The sequence below is a fragment of the Podarcis raffonei genome, chromosome 7, assembly GCF_027172205.1.
Source record: "Podarcis raffonei isolate rPodRaf1 chromosome 7, rPodRaf1.pri, whole genome shotgun sequence".
Taxonomy (NCBI): Eukaryota; Metazoa; Chordata; class Lepidosauria; order Squamata; family Lacertidae; genus Podarcis; species Podarcis raffonei.
In genome coordinates this window covers 57,565,114-57,581,864 of record NC_070608.1, presented here as the reverse complement: position 1 = coordinate 57,581,864, position 16,751 = coordinate 57,565,114, and the positions used below count along the sequence as shown (strand labels likewise).

At 40.1% G+C, this 16,751-nt stretch overlaps 1 protein-coding gene across 6 annotated transcripts in view; it reads left to right on the top strand.

Moving 5' to 3' along the window:
* The window catches only part of SLC66A2 (solute carrier family 66 member 2), a 68,272-nt gene extending 54,046 nt beyond the window's left edge, over positions 1-14,226 (top strand). For 4 of the 6 annotated variants that reach the window (XM_053396717.1, XM_053396719.1, XM_053396715.1 and 1 more), the window contains one exon: positions 13,778-14,226. In XM_053396717.1, the coding sequence (XP_053252692.1) occupies positions 13,778-13,985 (208 nt within the window). In that variant the 3' untranslated portion in view covers positions 13,986-14,226. The remainder of the gene's footprint in view (positions 1-13,777) is intronic. The other 2 variants (XM_053396720.1, XM_053396721.1) reach the window with 1 other exon arrangement.
* The last annotated feature ends 2,525 nt before the right edge of the window (positions 14,227-16,751 follow it).

Here is a 16,751-nt window from a genome sequence, read left to right as displayed (position 1 = left end):
TCTCATATCTGTACTCTGCTACTATGTGTAGTAAAAGGCGGTTGAAGAAACAAGTTTGAGTTAAAATGCTGCATTGATAATTTAAGAGGTTTTATTTAAATTGTATGAGGCAGGGATCTTAAAAGAGTGTATAAATAGAAAATGGGATATTGTACCTACAGATATTAAACACCTAGCAACTAGAAATTGCTAAGCACCCAGAGATATGCAAACCAAATTCCTCCCTATCCCTAGTTAACCGTAGGATTCCTCTACTTAATAGGGGCTAGAGGTGGTGGTTCTCCACAAAGTGGTGGCAGCTGTTGGGAAGACAAAACCCTCTAGACCCAATCTTTCATAATGCATTTCAAGTAGCAAGCAGAAAAGTGTAAGTAATGGTTAAGTGAAAGTTCAAAGAAATGACAGTAAAAATACTTGCTCAGGGCAGATGCAAGCTAGCATAAGCAGTCAGACCAGATAGATGACACTAATAATGGTGAGATTTCTACTGGGAGTCTTATAACTGAGACTAGTAAAACAAACATTTTGCACAGTGAGATGTACCACAGTGTAGTAATGACCCACCTGAGGTCTTTACCCACTAAGAGAGAGAGAGAGAGAAGTGGTGGAAAGTCATGTATATTTTAGAAATCTAATTCTGTGGCTTGGATTTAAGAAACAATTTGCCATTATCCTGGCAGCAAGCATGTAACTGAAGCAAGACCATTTGTCTGTGTTCACAAACTTGATCCAGAATAACTCCTTTGCCATTTTAGTAGCTGTATGCAGATTCAGTTTCTCTCGCAGCACAGAGTCACAAAAATCCCCACTTGCAAGATTTCTCTTTGTTATTGAGCTACCCAAGGTACATGTACTTAAGAGCTACCAAGTTGCTTAAATGAAAATTGTCTTTGGCAAATTGGTTGAGTGTAAGTCTAGCTTTCCTGAATATAGTCATCATACGTTACAAGATGGCCTCTATGCCTTGGGGGCGAAAAGAAATCAGAATTGACCATCTGTGGAAATGTCTGAATTGGTAATCCTTAAGGAGTTTCACATGGTCTCCAGTAAAAGAGGTTTTCTTCCATCTAACATAGAATGTGTCCTCAACAATAAACCATGCCCTGTGCTAGTTTTCATTTGGCTAAGTGTCATCCAGGCCTAAGCCAGGATGACCCCTCAGATGAAAACCCCAGTGACATGAAGACTGAAGACCTTATGGTATCTCCTGACTCCAGTGCTACCCCAGACACCCCCAACATCTCTGGAGAAGGGTCGCCAGGCCCATCAGCAGTAGAGGACCCAGAAAGACCCATGAAAGACGTTCCCAATTGACCTGCTGCTGCTGTTGAATACTGGCATCAGAAGATGCAGGCACTGACATCCACTGTTCAACTGAGTGTACAGCTCAAGTCCAAAAGAACTAGACTTCTCAAGAGAAAAGGACCTACTTAGAAGCAGACAACCTTGAAGGCTGGGCTAACAGATGTCGGTGGAGACTGGGTGACCAGTCTACATAACTCCCCAATGAAGACTGTCGGTTGCTGGTTGTTGGCTCTGTGCACCCAACTTCCTGTTCCTACTTCCTGCTACCCTCATTGACCCTGGGCCTTGGACCTTTGCTAATACAGTGGTACCTCGGGTTAAGAACTTAATTTGTTCTGGAGGTCCGTTCTTAACCTGAAACTGTTCTTTTTTTTTTTTTTTTTATAAATTTTTTTATTGCTTTTTTCCAGAATCTAAATCCATCATCAATAACACAACAAAAGCGGTTTTACAGAAAGAAAAAGAAATTAAACAAGAAAAAATTCATTTTTCGAAGTCTTTTTTTTTTTTTTTCATCATCCACTGGACTTCCCCATCTCCTCCATCCCTGCATTCTTTATAATAAATATAAACAGCAAATTAATACCTTGTTTCCTGTGTTTTTGTATTTTCATCTAATTATTCACTCTGAAATTAAAACTTTTCTCAATCATTAACTTTGTTTCTATCAACTCCGAATTTCAATACTGAAGCATATTTACCTCAAACCTTAGCAAATTTTTAACATTCATATATCTTATAATGTTTTTGTAAATAGTCCTTAAATTTTTTCCAATCCTCTTCCGCAGCCTCTTCTCCCAGGTCTCGGATTCTGCCAGTCATTTCGGCTAGTTGCATATAGTCCATCAGTTGTGTGTGCCATTCTTCCAGTGTGGGTAGCTCCTGTGCCTTCCAGTATTTAGCTATGAGAATTCTTGCTGCAGTCGTTGCATATAGAAAGAAGGTTCTGTCTTTCTTAGGTATCCTCTGGCCCACAATGCCCAAGAGGAAGGCCTCTGGTTTCTTCTGAAAGGTATACTTAAATACCTTTTTCAACTCGTTATAAATCATTTCCCAGAAGGCCTTCACCCTCGGGCATGTCCACCAGAGGTGGTAAAAAGTTCCTTCAGCCTCCTTACATTTCCAACATTTATTATCAGACAAATGGTATATCTTTGCAAGTTTGACTGGGGTCATGTACCACCTGTACATCATTTTCATAATATTTTCCTTTAAGGCACTACATGCCGTAAATTTCATACCGGTGGTCCATAACCTTTCCCAGTCCTCAAACATAATGTTGTATCCAATATCTTGTGCCCATTTTATCATGGCTGATTTGACTGTCTCATCTTGAGTATTCCATTTAAGCAGCAAGTTGTACATTCTTGAAAGCACTTTCGTCTTAGGTTCAAGTAATTCTAGTTCTAATTTTGATTTTTCCACCTGGAAACCAATTTTTTTATCTTTTTTAAAGATCTCTAAAATTTGGGCATAGTGAAACCAGTCTCGCACCTTCCCTTTCAATTTTTCAAAGCTCTGCAACCTCCAAGTGTCACCCACTCTTTCTATTATTTCACAGTATTTTGCCCAGCCACCCCCCATATTAAGTATTTTTGTGGCTTTAGCCTCCATCGGTGATAACCACCTCGGAGTCTTGTTTTCAAATAAGTCCTTGTATTTAGTCCAGACAGAAAACAGAGATTTCCTTACAATATGGTTTTTAAACAACTTATGAGACTTTACCTTGTCGTACCACAAATATGCATGCCACCCAAAAGCATTGTTGAACCCTTCCAGATCTAGGACATCAGTGTTTTCTAGCAAAAACCAATCTTTCAGCCAGCAGAGGGATGCAGCTTCATAATACAACCTTAAGTCCGGCAGGGCAAAACCCCCTCTTTCCTTTGCATCTGTTAATATTTTAAATTTTATTCGGGGCTTTTTGCCCTGCCAGACAAACTTCATAATGTCCCTCTGCCACTTTCCAAAACATTCCACTCTGTCCACGATCTGTAGGGTCTGGAACAGAAACAGCATTTTTGGCAATACATTCATCTTTACTGCTACAATTCTTCCCAACAAGGAAAGTTTCAATCTTGACCAGATTTCTAGATCCTTTTTAATTTCAGACCAACATTTTTCATAATTATCTTTAAACAGATTCAAATTTTTCCCAGTCAAGTTGACCCCCAGGTATTTCACTTTATTAACAACGTTTAGTTCTGTTTCCTTCTGAAACCCATCTATTTCTAAAGGTGTCAAGTTTTTTGCCAAAACCTTAGTTTTTTGTTTGTTTAACTTGAATCCCGCCACCCGACCAAACTCAGAAATTAATTCCAATACTCTTTTTGTGCTGGACACCGGCTCCTGTAATGTCAAAACCAAGTCATCTGCAAAGGCCTTCAGTTTATATTGTTTTCCTCCGACCTGTATTCCTTCCACCTGCTGATCCTTCCTGATCAAATTTAGCAAAACCTCAAGGACAGAAATAAATAGCAAGGGTGATAGGGGGCACCCCTGTCGTGTTCCTTTTTCAATTTTAAACTCTTCTGTCACCACATTGTTTACTATCAATTTAGCCTTTTGTTCTGAATATATTGCATCTATGCCATTTTGGAACGCCCTTCCCACTCCCATCCCTTCCAAATTCTTCTTCATAAATTTCCAAGATATATTGTCAAAGGCCTTCTCCGCGTCTATAAATATCAAAACTGCTTTTGTATTCAAATTTGTCTGTAGAAGTTCCAGAACGTCAACAATGTTCCTAGTATTATCTGACAAATGCCTGCCAGGGAGAAAGCCTGCTTGGTCTTTATGAATAACTCCATTTAAGACTTTTTTCAATCTATTTGCCAAAATGTCAGCAAAAATCTTGTAATCCACGTTTAGGAGTGAGATGGGACGGTAGTTCTTAAGTTGAGTCTTTTCAGATTCCAATTTTGGTATCAAAGTGATGAATGCCTCTTTCCACGATTCTGGTGCCCCCTTCCCTTCCATAATTTGATTACATACCTCCATCAATGGCTGAGTCAGGTATTCCTTCAATATCTTATAGTATTTGGAGGTAAGTCCATCTGGGCCCGGGGATTTGCCTAGTTGCATGTTCTGAATGGCATTTTCGATTTCCTGTTGGGTTATTTTATAATTCAGGTCAGTTTGTTTGTCTTGTGTTAGTTTTTGTAGGCCATAGCTTTTTAAAAATTTATTTATTTCAGTCTCCACTTGGGGTCCTTGGGAAAACAATTTTTTAAAATATCTCTGGAAACACTTTCTAATTTCCTCTGGTTTCTGAATACATTCTCCTTCAACCTCTAGATTGGTAACAAAGTTCAGTTTTTGTCTCTTTTTCAGCTGCCATGATAGCAGCTTCCCACATTTATTTGCCGATTCAAATGATCTTTGTTTCATCTGTTTGATTTTCCATTCAACTTCTTGATTTATCAGTTTTGCATATTGTGCTTGATGGAATTTTATTTCTCTCAAAACTTCTTTTGATTTTGGATTTAGTCTCAACTTTTTCTCTCCGTCTTTTATCCTTTCCAAGATCTTGTCCTTTTTACCGTTCCAGAGTTTTTTCTTAATAGAATTCTGCTGTATCAGAAACCCTCTCATAACAGCTTTGCTTGCGTCCCAGATTGTTTTTTTTTTCCACCGAAGTGTTCAAATTTAGTTCAAAGTAGTCTTTCATCGTCTTTTGGGCCTTCTTCACTATCTCCTGGTCTCTAAACAATGCATCATTCATTCTCCATCTGAAGGATCCAGCTGGTGTAAGTCTCAAGTCCATTTTCAAGGGGTTATGGTCGGAGCAAGTTTTAGGGCAGATCTCTACTTTTTTGGTCTTGGGTGCCAGTCCTCTAGATATCCAGATTTGGTCGATTCTTGTCCAGGATAGGTGGGCCTCAGAAAAGAATGTTCCCTCTCTACCTAGGGGGTTCTTTGTCCTCCAGATATCAATCAAGTCCATATTGTCTGTGAGTTCAAAAAAAGTCTTTGGTAGTCTGCCATCTTTAGTCACATTTTGATTTTGTGACTTATCCATGTGTGTGGAGACAACCCCATTCATATCTCCCATCAGAATGATGTTATTATAGTCCATATGGTCCAGCATTGTCTCATGCAGCTTCCCATAAAATTCAGATTTCCCCTCATTTGGTGCATAAATTCCAATTATCAAAAATTTTTCTCCTTGTGATTGTATTTCGATCGCCAAAATTCTTCCTTGTTCATCTTTGAACACAAATTTTGGTGCTAGGCTCTCCTTTGCATATATCACGACTCCCCTTTTCTTTTCTTTAGCTGATGAAATAAATTCTTGGCCTAGTCGCTTGTTTATTAGCACTCTTCTGTGGAGCCTAGTCACATGGGTTTCCTGGAGACAAATGACGTCTAGTTGTTCTTTCCTCAAAATGTGAAAAATCCTTTTCCTTTTTTCAGGGGAATTTGCCCCATGGATATTCCAACTAAAAAGCTGCAGAGACATCCTGGATCAGCTTGTTAGCCGATGGGGTTGTCTCCCTTCTCGTCTATGTCTGGAGGTGGATCTTTTGTACCAGGCGTGGGGGGTGGCCAGGTACCTGCTGTCCCTTTTCGAAGGTCCTCCCCGTGATCGTTTAGGAATTTTTCTTGCTCTTCTGCTGTTCTGATTCTCACCTTCTTCCCTTTCAAATTAAAAGATAATCCTTGGGGGAATTCCCACCTGTAAGGGATTGTGTTGTTTCTTAATAATCTTGCCAGATCCTTGTATGTAGTTCTTAAGTCCAACAATTGTTTTGGTATGTCTCTGAAGATTTCTGCTGTCTTTCCCTGTATCACCAATGGGTTTTTAAAATGTAGGCCAAGTATGTTGTCTTTTTCTTGCTTGTATCTCAATATGATCAAGCAATCCCTTGGTTTATCTTTCTTGGCCACTCTTCCCAATCTAAAAGCGGTGACGATTTTGAAGTCTTTCTCTTCTGCCAAACCCCAGAACTTGGATATTTCTGCAGTCAAAAAGCCAGCCAAATCTTCCTTTTCTAGTTCTGGAATATTTCTAATCCTAAGATTACTTTCCCGGTTTTTCAGCTCCGCCATAGACAGATAGGCCTGTTGTTCAGTGACCTGTCTACTCAGTGGTCTTACTTCCCCTCTTAATTCCTCAATCCTTTTTTTGTTTTGGTCTGCTTTCGTGTTTGCGTCCTCAGCTAATTTTCGGTTCTCTGATATAGTCTTTTCAAAATTTCCTATCGCCTGTGTGTTTTGAGCAACTTGGTCTGTCAACTTATTAATCGTTGCTGTAACCTGGTCAAATTTAGCCGCTTGTTCATCAGCTTTCTTATTTAATGCTGCCAGTTGATCCAATATTTCTTTAGAAATAGGGTCTAATCCTCCTGCAGCCATATCCTCCAAAACTGGCTGTTTAAATTGTCCTTCTTGCAGACCTGTCACAATTGGAACAGATGATCTACGTGGCTGCACAGGCAAAGTTGATTGCAATAGTTCAGTTTGTTTTGCTTTCTTGGCAGCCCTTGTTTTTCCTGCCACACTCATTCCACAACTGTCTAGGTTTCAAGGTCAAATTGTAAATCCCATGGGAAAAGCAATCATCCAGGCAAAAAGATTTCCAAAACAACCAGCAGTTCTCAGAGGTTTATATTTCCACAATCCAGCAGGGGGAGCTCCCCAAAAGTTTCCACCATTTAATTCCCAAATATGGTAAAATCCAAAATAAGGGGGGGAAACCCTCTAAATTCACTTTAAACTGCAGATGATAGAGGTTCTTTGCGAAGGTGTGAACAACAGTTCCTTTTTTGTAACTGCAAAGTAGCCCAATGTAACTTTATGTCTCTATACACAGTTGCCACAGTCTGATGTTACTTTGTATCCAGGCAGCCCGTGAGCTGGGGCTTATAACTTTATAATCCACAAAATATAGAGAGGTATAGCACAGTCTCACAATCAAATCCAAACTTGCAGGGTAAGTTCCAACTTCTTTTAAACTCCTTTCAACGCTTCCGCTTTAAAAAAACTTTGCTCAGTACTTTAAACAGGGACGGAAGACTGACTTCCTTTTTAGCGTCTCCCGCTTTCAGCCGAAATTCACCAATTTGATGTCCAAATAAAGCCTCAAATTTCTTACTCACGAGTTTGTTGTTTCCAATCAAATGTTCAAAGAAGAAAGGTCAGCGCTCATCAGCAGCAGCCGCGCGGCTTCGCTTCCGCGGAAAGAGCGATGGATTCACAGCACCGCTACCCCCTCCACGTTCCGGAGCCCCTTACGGGGTCCCTTCTGCGTATCCGAGGTCGCTCCTGGTGCCCGCCGAATCCCACGGCCACGGGCTCACTCTACCCGTGGTTTTCCTAAACGGGTCGTCGCTGTGCCGCAGCGCACGACCCTTTTCCGCGGAGCCCCTCTTCAACAACTGAAGAGGACCGCCATTGCTGTTTCGCGCCGCCTCCGGAAGTCCCTTAACCTGAAACTGTTCTTAACCTGAGGTACCACTTTAGCTAATGGGGCCTCCCACTGCCGCTGCATGATTTCTGTTCTCAACCTGAAGCAAAGTTCTTAACCCAAGGTACTATGTCTGGGTTAGCAGAGTCTGCAACCTGAAGCGTCTGTAACCCGAGGTACCACTGTACTTTGCTTTTGGAAACGTGCCCACTTTTGTGTTTGATTTCTGCTTTACCTCTAAACCATGCTATCTGATGGCACCCACTTTGGAACTGCTTCATTGTGATTGACCTCTGTTTCTCCTTAATAATTTGTGTTTCTGGATTGCCCTGAAATCCAGCTGCTATCTTAATGTTTCAGAGTTTAGCCAGCCCTGTCTTCTGGGGTTCCAGCTTCTACTTCTGCTTTGGCTCAGGATCAGAACCCGAACACTTAGAGGCCACTGCAAAGGAGAGAAGCTACAATGGTTTCCCATTCTCGTTCGTAGAAAGACACAGACAAGGGATTAAATAGAAATGGGTTAGGACACATCTTCATCTATTTTTGAAAGACACTTGATGCTTTTCCAGAGCAGTGAATATACATGCACCTTCTTGGCAGTCCACATTACAGAAGACCTTCACTGTGGTCCGATTTGGGCAGTCTGCATAACTGGCTCTTCAATGCTTGAAGCTCAAAAATGGGTTAATTCTGTATTCAGAGATTGTTTCATAAGTGCTTCCCAATTTTCAGGTTAAGTGCTAACCTGACAGTGTGCAAAGTGGAATGTAGGGAAATATACATTAAAATCTCAAGGAAAGAGTAGCAGGGCAATGGACTGCATTGCCTGGGGTAGCTTATAGAATAACCTTTTCTTAAATATTTCAATATGAACCCTGAATCCATGATGTCTTGCTTAGGTCTAGAAAAAGCTGGAGATGACTAGGTTTGAGCATGCTTTTTTAAACATTGCAGGTGTAAATATCAATCATACTAGGTTTGACCCAAAGCAGTGCTGTCAAAGGAGATTTTAAAAAAAATTATTAGATGACTTGCAGAACTTTATAATAATGTTTAACGTTTGACTTTTTGCATTTCTGAATATTTTCTATGTTTAACTTTCTCTTGGACTGTCTTGTTTGTTTTTGTGTACGTTAATTTTGTAATGGCCACTTGCTACATACAGTAGAAATCTGACTGACTGAAGTTTTTACTTTTAATGTGGCACGTGGTATGCAAAATATAAAATAAAATGTATCTTTCCCATGGATAGCAGGGTGCTCCTTGCCAGTGCACAAAAAGTAGTATCTTGACTAAGAAAGTGAGAGGGGGGTGCTGGGTGTTTTTTTCTGAGAATAAATTGCAGTCGCATAAATAGCAATTCTGTCATATTTTAAATTACATGCCTGTACTGCTGGAAAAAGGCCGGTGTGTGGTAAATGCAGTTTTATCCATTGCATAACTGGATTGTTGCATTTGCATACTGTTCTTTAAAGTAGTAATTTTGAAGAGCTCAGCTATAAGAAAGGCGCTTGTACTGGGGAGGTGTGTTGTCACTGGATACCATTGGAGTGCATTACATCGCTGGGAAGTGCTATTTTTGTTGCTTGAGCCTCTGGCAATAACATCTCTTTCAGAGCAGCTCCTGCTTCCTTCGCTCCCTCTGGCATATGTGTTGTTGCAAGACCCGATGTTACTCTTGCACCTCTTGCTAGTTAACCAGCCATGTTGCGGCTCAGTTCACCACATGCTTGATTCCCGCCTGGCCCTGCTGCTTTGTTTTCCTGACAGCCATGGAGCCGTTAACATTTACCTAACTGATGGGTCCTTTGGTGACAAATCACAGTAACATGGAAGAGAAGCCCACTGGAGATCTGCAACAAAGTGGGTTTAATTCTGCAGTTGGAAAAACTAAATTCTGCGAGGAGAGCCTCCTGTGATCAATACACACTAACGAAGTTGAAGCTGTAAATGTACAGTGGTACCTCAGGTTACAGACGCTTCAGGTTACAGACTCCGCTAACCCAGAAATAGTACCTCGGGTTAAGAGCTTTGCTTCAGGATGAGAACAGAAATCGCACAGCAGCGGCAGCGGGAGGCCTCATTAGCTAAAGTGGTGCTTCGGGTTAAGAACAGTTTCAGGTTAAGAACGGACCTCCAGAATGAATCAAGTTCTTAACCTGAGGTACCACTGTATTAGCTTTGTGGGTTCTGGCATATACTGCTTGTTTTCTGTTTTTTGGGAAATTTGGAGGCTGCAGCAGGACTTGCATTTTGCAGAGCTGTATAGTGTGAATGTTGGTTTTGTAGGGCCATTGACCAGTTGAACTTGGTGGCAACTCCAGGAGCTGGGGATTGTCCTTGAGTTGACCATGCAGTACTATAGTGGAAGCATTCATTTTCTGTCTTAAATCTTACACTTCTGAGATTGCCAAATTCTGCAACAAGTTTTCTTGTTTGTTTGTTTGTTTGTTTGTTTGTTTGTTTGTTGCTGTTTGTTTGAAGCTTCAGAATCCTGGGTCTATATTGTATTTTATAGTCCAATATGGAAATGTTAGTGTTAGTAAAAGCAGCATTTGGGTCAGACTAAATTCTCCCCTGTTGGAATTTTACCGTTAACACAGTCTTGTTACATGTTTGATATACATGGATCGGCACATTACATGGTTGCTAGACACTTGGTAAATAAAATTCGAGTTCTACACATTCTGGACCTTTTATTTTGAAGTCGGCGGGATTTCAAAGTCTCCTTAGCTTATTCCCAGCTTGTTAAAATGCCTTCTTGTATCTTTCATTAAATGATTGCATTGTTGCATATCTCTTCCCCCTTCTACTAATGGAGAGGAAAATTGTTCCGTAGAACAGCCGCTCAAAATGGGGAAAATAACCTTTGTGAAATGAAATCCTCCTTATCTGTCCATGCACTTGGCTTCTTTCTTGCTTCCAGGCAGATTGTGTGCTACTTCTAGCTTCCTGCCTATCTGGGGTTTCTTTCTCCCCCCCCCCACCCCATCCTAAAAAAAGAAAAAAAAATCTTAGCGGCTGTTGGACTTCACAGAAGGCAACGCTTTATTCAGCTTACAAAAGTCTCTTTCTCCCATATGAAATTCTGAAATGACTGAATAGGAAAAAGTGGTGTGTCTGCAAAGCTAGCCTGGTTTTCTTAGATATATGCCAAAAAGAAAAAAGTCATTCCCCTATTCATCAGGGAAGCTGAGTTTGTGCAGTGAAGAGACAATAATATCATAAATGGGGGCACACATGAAGCAGAAATTTCCAGTGTCACTAATTGTACGAGATGAGTTCCTGAGTGGGCATGGAGTGGGGGCAACTTTCCCTTTTTTTCTCCCTGGCCCTCTGGCCAAACACACTTTTACTAAACTGGAGGGGGTTGTAACTGTGCTGCTTTATCTTTTCTTCCCTCTTAAGTGGGCTTGAAATACAAAGCATTGATAAATGAGTAAGAATGACTGCAGCATATTGAAAAAATATGTGGCATTAACTAAAACATCAGAAAATGTTTTTCTTTTGTATTTATGTGCAAAAACTCAGGGCTGTGGGGTTGGGTGCACAATATTTTTTAAAGCAGCATTTAAAAAGCACAGTCAAATAAGACGTGTGTGTGTGTGTGTGTGTGTGTGTGTGTGTGTGTGTGTGTGTTATAAATTGCCTAGGTTTATTATTGTTCAGGGTTAAAAAGAAGTTTAGGATGTCCATGTATCCATTTCTAAGTTTTGTCTTGCCTCCACAGCGCTTCCCATGGGTTGGGATTGAAGATGCGTAGTGAATATTACTGAAACACTGTGTAGAATCATTGCTGTTCTTAGACTGCACACGGTACAGCATCAAAGGCTACCATAAACACTGTTGTCTCAATACTTTAATGAGAACGTCAAAGCATACATAGGGTTTAATGTTGGAGCTTATGGGTTACTAAAATGTTGAGAAATGCTCTGTGCAAGTACAATGGCAGTCTTCCTCAAGGCAGAAAGCTGTGCAACCCCCCGCTGCACTTTTGATTGCTGTCCTTGGTATCGATTCATGCAAGAGAGCTGTATATGCATCCAGGGCTTTCAACCGTTTCCCGTGTATGCCCCATGTGGTTTGTGAGCATGTAGCTTGTTTTCTGCTAGTCCTAGCATGAGCAGAACGGACTGCAGTTACATTTGCAACAGTCACCACCAATGACAGTAGCTCGGGATCCTATGATAAGTTGCCTCTTCTATGAAGTCCTTCTTGTTTTGCTTCTGGGTTTTCAGGCACCATCCCCAGGAAACTGAGATCTCAGAGCATCTTAAGTAGCATGTGAGAGGATTGCAACTCTCGTAGCATGAAGACCCTTCCTTCAGGATTGATCATTTTAAAGCATTGATTTATCTCTTGCATAAGCTTATTTTGTGATCTCTATAACTGGGGGTTTGTATGAAGTGTATGCACAGCTGTGATATTTTCTCTCTCTTCAAAACACAAGTTGACTTGTGTTTAGGCTGTAATCCTGAGCCCTCTTAATACAGCTTAAATACCATTGAATGCAGTGGAGCTTATTTCTTAGTTGCCACGTTGGGGACTGTGCTACACATCTCATATTTTATTTTACTTATGACTTGTATTGCACCATAAACAAATAACCATATCCCTAACATGGATCTTCCCTTCTTTTTCTGGACTGCTGTCAACTAGAGTATAAACTTGTCTCATTTCACTTTTCTCTTTGCTTCCATTTTCTTTCTCACTGGTTAGAGAAAGGCTGGACGTTTTCCCTATTTTGTCACACACATGGTTGCGTCTGATTACTTGTAAATAAGATCTGAAGTGCTCATCGCTTTCAATTATATTTCATACACATTGCATAATATATTTTAGGTTATTATAACAATGAACTCCAAAGCTTTTACTGGGCGCTGCTTATAATTCCATTAAAAATATGTCCATTTATAATGCATTAAGACTGTTACAGGCACTTAAAAACTGGCAGTGGTTTTGACTTTCATTACTGAGAGTGTGTTAATGAAAATTTATTTTTTACATTATAAAAGCTATCTCCGACTTCCTTCACTTCAATATTATACCTGAATAGAAAGAAAAGTTTCAATAATATTGTGCTTTAGGACTCACAAGGGTAGTTTATATGAAGTAATGAGTGATGATTAAGGTACTCCTTCTTTTAATTATTTATATTCTTGGAGACACTGTCTTATTTCTTGGTATGTGTGCATAATCTGATTGTCTAGTGAGTTGGAATAAGCTATAAACCAATATAAATAAATGGAAGGGGGAGTGAACCTGGAAAGCTCGAGTTAAAATTCTATCTTATGCTCATCCAAAGCAAGCCTTTATGACTATCTTGGTGCTAAAAGTAGAAAGATGACTTCTCTCTTCACATAAGCCTCACTTAAACCAGGAAGGCTCTATTTAACCAAAGTTTTCCATTCCACCCAAGCTAGGAAACTGTGTTTGCCAGTTTTGGAACCAGACACAATCTTTAAAACCATGGTTTGAAGTTGGGTTAAGAGTCTGGCTTTTTTGAAAATGGTAACCATAGTTATCTGCTTTGGGTCAAACAGGAAACTGTGGTTAATTGGATACTTTCTAGCTTAATTATGATTTGAGCTGCTTGTGTGGGTAAAAAGTTAAGCCAAAATATGAGGATCCAAACCAGCTCATTCTCAATAGCCTTGGGTTAGTCACAACTGGTTCCAAAAGCTAAATATCATGGCTTCTAATATAGGAACCTGTTTATGCATTAAAAAAATTAATAAAAGTGTGTGTGTGTTTGAAAGAGACATCTTGCTTTCTCTATTTTATGTACTGTGACATTCTTTCGATTTTTAGTATGAACTATATGGCTTATGACTGGCTAGTCTGCAGAAGAGTAGACAAAAGCTCCCTCCACATTCATGTTAGATTTTCCATGCATTATAGGAGAAGATAATAAAGTTTGCTGATGATTGTGCTTTGCTTATCCTAACTCACTCATATTTAATCAGTTACAGTTACTGTAGCTATGCTACGGTTGTAATTCTTTGTTTCAGTTTTCCATTTTTCCTCTTCTTAAAAGTGCTTTCCCTTTCTCTCTCTGTTAAGTGTCAAGATGGTGCTGATGTGGACCAGTGGTGACACCTTCAAGACCATGTACTTCCTTGTGAACCAGGCTCCCTTCCAGTTCTCTATCTGTGGACTTCTACAGGTCTTTGTGGATATGGCCATCCTGTTGCAGGTTTACTTCTACAGCTGCTACCCACAAAAGCCAGCTTCACACACAACACACCCAGCCAGTACGAAGGCACTTTAAAGCACAAAGTGGAGGCAGCTATCAGTCAAAATATTTGGAGCCAGCCTTGCAGCTTCACTTTCAGTTGTAAATACTGTGTTTCTGATGGGCTGCAAATAGAAGCGTCCAGCATGGAAACCTAGCCAGGTATCAGGCCTGGCATTGTTTTTAATTATTTGCTTTCCTTGTGTTCCAAATCCATTGGAATGGATTTTTCTTTTTGGGGCTCACATGAGGGTGCTTTTTAAACATATATATATATATGTGTGTGTGTGTGTGTGTGTGTATATATATATATATATATATATATATACACACATACATATCTATAAGTCTTATTCACTCATCACGCTTCGTATATATGTGCTTGTGTGAGTGTGTGTATGTGTACCTACTCAAGGGCTGGATGTTTTTCAGTGCTATTTTAAAAAAATCAATCACAAGAATTGGAGTATTTTGTCTGAAGCTTTTACCTATTTATATAAAATGTATAAGGGTCATACTTTTGGAATGTCTGTTATATTTCAATTAGGACTCACGAAGGCAATGCAGTTATCGGCAGAAATGTTAAAATTGTTTTTTTCCAAATGGTGACGGAGGCTGCAGCTAGGAAGAAAGGGGTAAATGAATGATGTAAAGAAAATGTATTTTATTCAGTGTAAATGTGTTAAGCACACACTGCTGGACCAGTGTGTCCAATTAATAGATCAAAGTGTGAGGTGTGGTTGTGGAGTGGGTGATGCTATGGCCAGATGAAAAAAAATAATGAATTGACATTCAACTTGTTGCTGTGAAGAAAGAAGGGAAGGAAGGCATCTAATATAACTCAGCCTTCTTTCTAAAGTGGCTACAGTCATAAGAGACCTGAGGAAAAATGCCAAGCAGGTTCAGAAACCCTGTAGAGGCATTGCCAAAAGACCCAATGAAGGATTTATGACAGTAGCCATTTGGAAGGGGTAAAGCCAGAAAGAACCCAAATGTGTAGCCTAGGCCTTAATCTGAACTCTCTGTGCCCATATATGTTTGGCGGTGAAGCCAGCAGTGTTACATAGCTGAGACTTTCCAGCATGGGCACAGTGAAATGCCTTCCGACATACAGTCTTAAGCTGCACTGACATTGGGAGCACTGTCTATATAACTGCATCTTAATCTAAAATAAACTACCTGGGTGTGCGGTCTGCTCCAATAAATGAAAGGTAGACCAGGCTAGGCAAGAGCCACTCGGAGGAAGAAGAGCAATTGCCTAGTGATGAATAACACAGCAGGCCTCTTTTTCAAAAAGAAGGCTGAAACTTGACACTTTCCTTAGTATTATTTAATGCCAAATGTCTTCTTTGCATTAGCCAAATATTGAGGAGGAAGAATCCTAACAGTATTTCTAGCCCTTTAAGATCATGAAGATTGCTTCCTTTTTGCAAGTTCCATGGCCAGTAATTGAGATAGTATATGAAATACAGGTGGGAATTTGTGTTATCCACATGCGACGTAGATGAAGATTGGGGAAAATCTGTACCTAGAGTGTGTTTGCCAGTTTCAGACTTGCATATTTCCTTTACTGAATTCAGCAACTGCACAGCTTGAACTGTTCCACTTTTCAAACCACTCCTCTTTGGCCGCTTGCCAGGAGGAACCTGCTTTGACCTGGTAAGGAATATGCAGTCATGCTGTTTCAGGAACTGTTTTCTTCTCTCCACAAGCCATGGTTGTCCAGAAACATATATTCTCCAGTGCTAGATGAAACTGCTACGTGGATATTTTGGGTCAGCAATAGACACCTATTAAAATGGTTACTTTCCTCCACTAAAACATTTTCAAAAAATGGATGAACTTGATGCACCTGCACATCTGATCTACAAAAGCTGTTTTTAGCTGGACATCTTCCTCGTTTGATACATTTGGCTGTGCCAAATCTTCTCTGTACTGAAAAGGCAGAGAAGTTTCATAATTGTTATCAGGTTTTTTAAAAAAAAAAGGAAAGGAAAGGAATTATTTGCCTTCTGCACTTGCACATTTGCTTCTAATTTCTTTGTCTGTTGAGTACGGAACAACCTCAAAACTGGCTGGACTTCCTCTTCTAACCAGTTAGACACTCCATGTCTGAGGAGCAAATTGTCCTGGAGATCAGACTGTTCTTTTTTAAAAGAAGAAAGAGGAGAGGCTACTACCACTCTGCAGTAGCTGTATGGATCTCTTCCTCCCTAGCTGGCATATAAACAGAACCTCAGGAAAACTGTTTTATTGAGAGCTTAGTGTGAAGCGCTATGGTTGACCTCAGACTTTGTGCTATTGATTGGCTACCATGCTTGTTCCCTAATGCCTGAAGTGACCTTACCTAGCTGATGTTATGTGGCATGGCAGAATATGAATGTTTAATTGCTCTCCTTTTCACAAATGTTCTGGCTGTGTTAGAACTTCTGGGCATTTGTCTTTTAAATTATAAATTTCCACTACAGTTCTATTTCCCTTGTATGCTGCTGTAATGAGGATTGCATTTCTACTTGTACAACAGGATTTCATAACAGTAACTTGCAACGCTGTGCTTTATTTTTGTATGGGGCAGTCTCTCCCCCCCGCCCAATTGCTCTTTGAAAAGGGGCTTAAGACTCGGCTAGTGTGTGTTAGCTTAGTCTGTGCATATCCCCCATGCCTCTTTGTTTAACAAGTATTATTGATGAATAAAATTGGTAATATTTCCCAGGACGCTGTGCACAGATTCACAGTTAGATCTGTTAAACTGATAACCATTTGTTGTCAATATCCAAACAATTTCCTTCATGCCAGGATTGC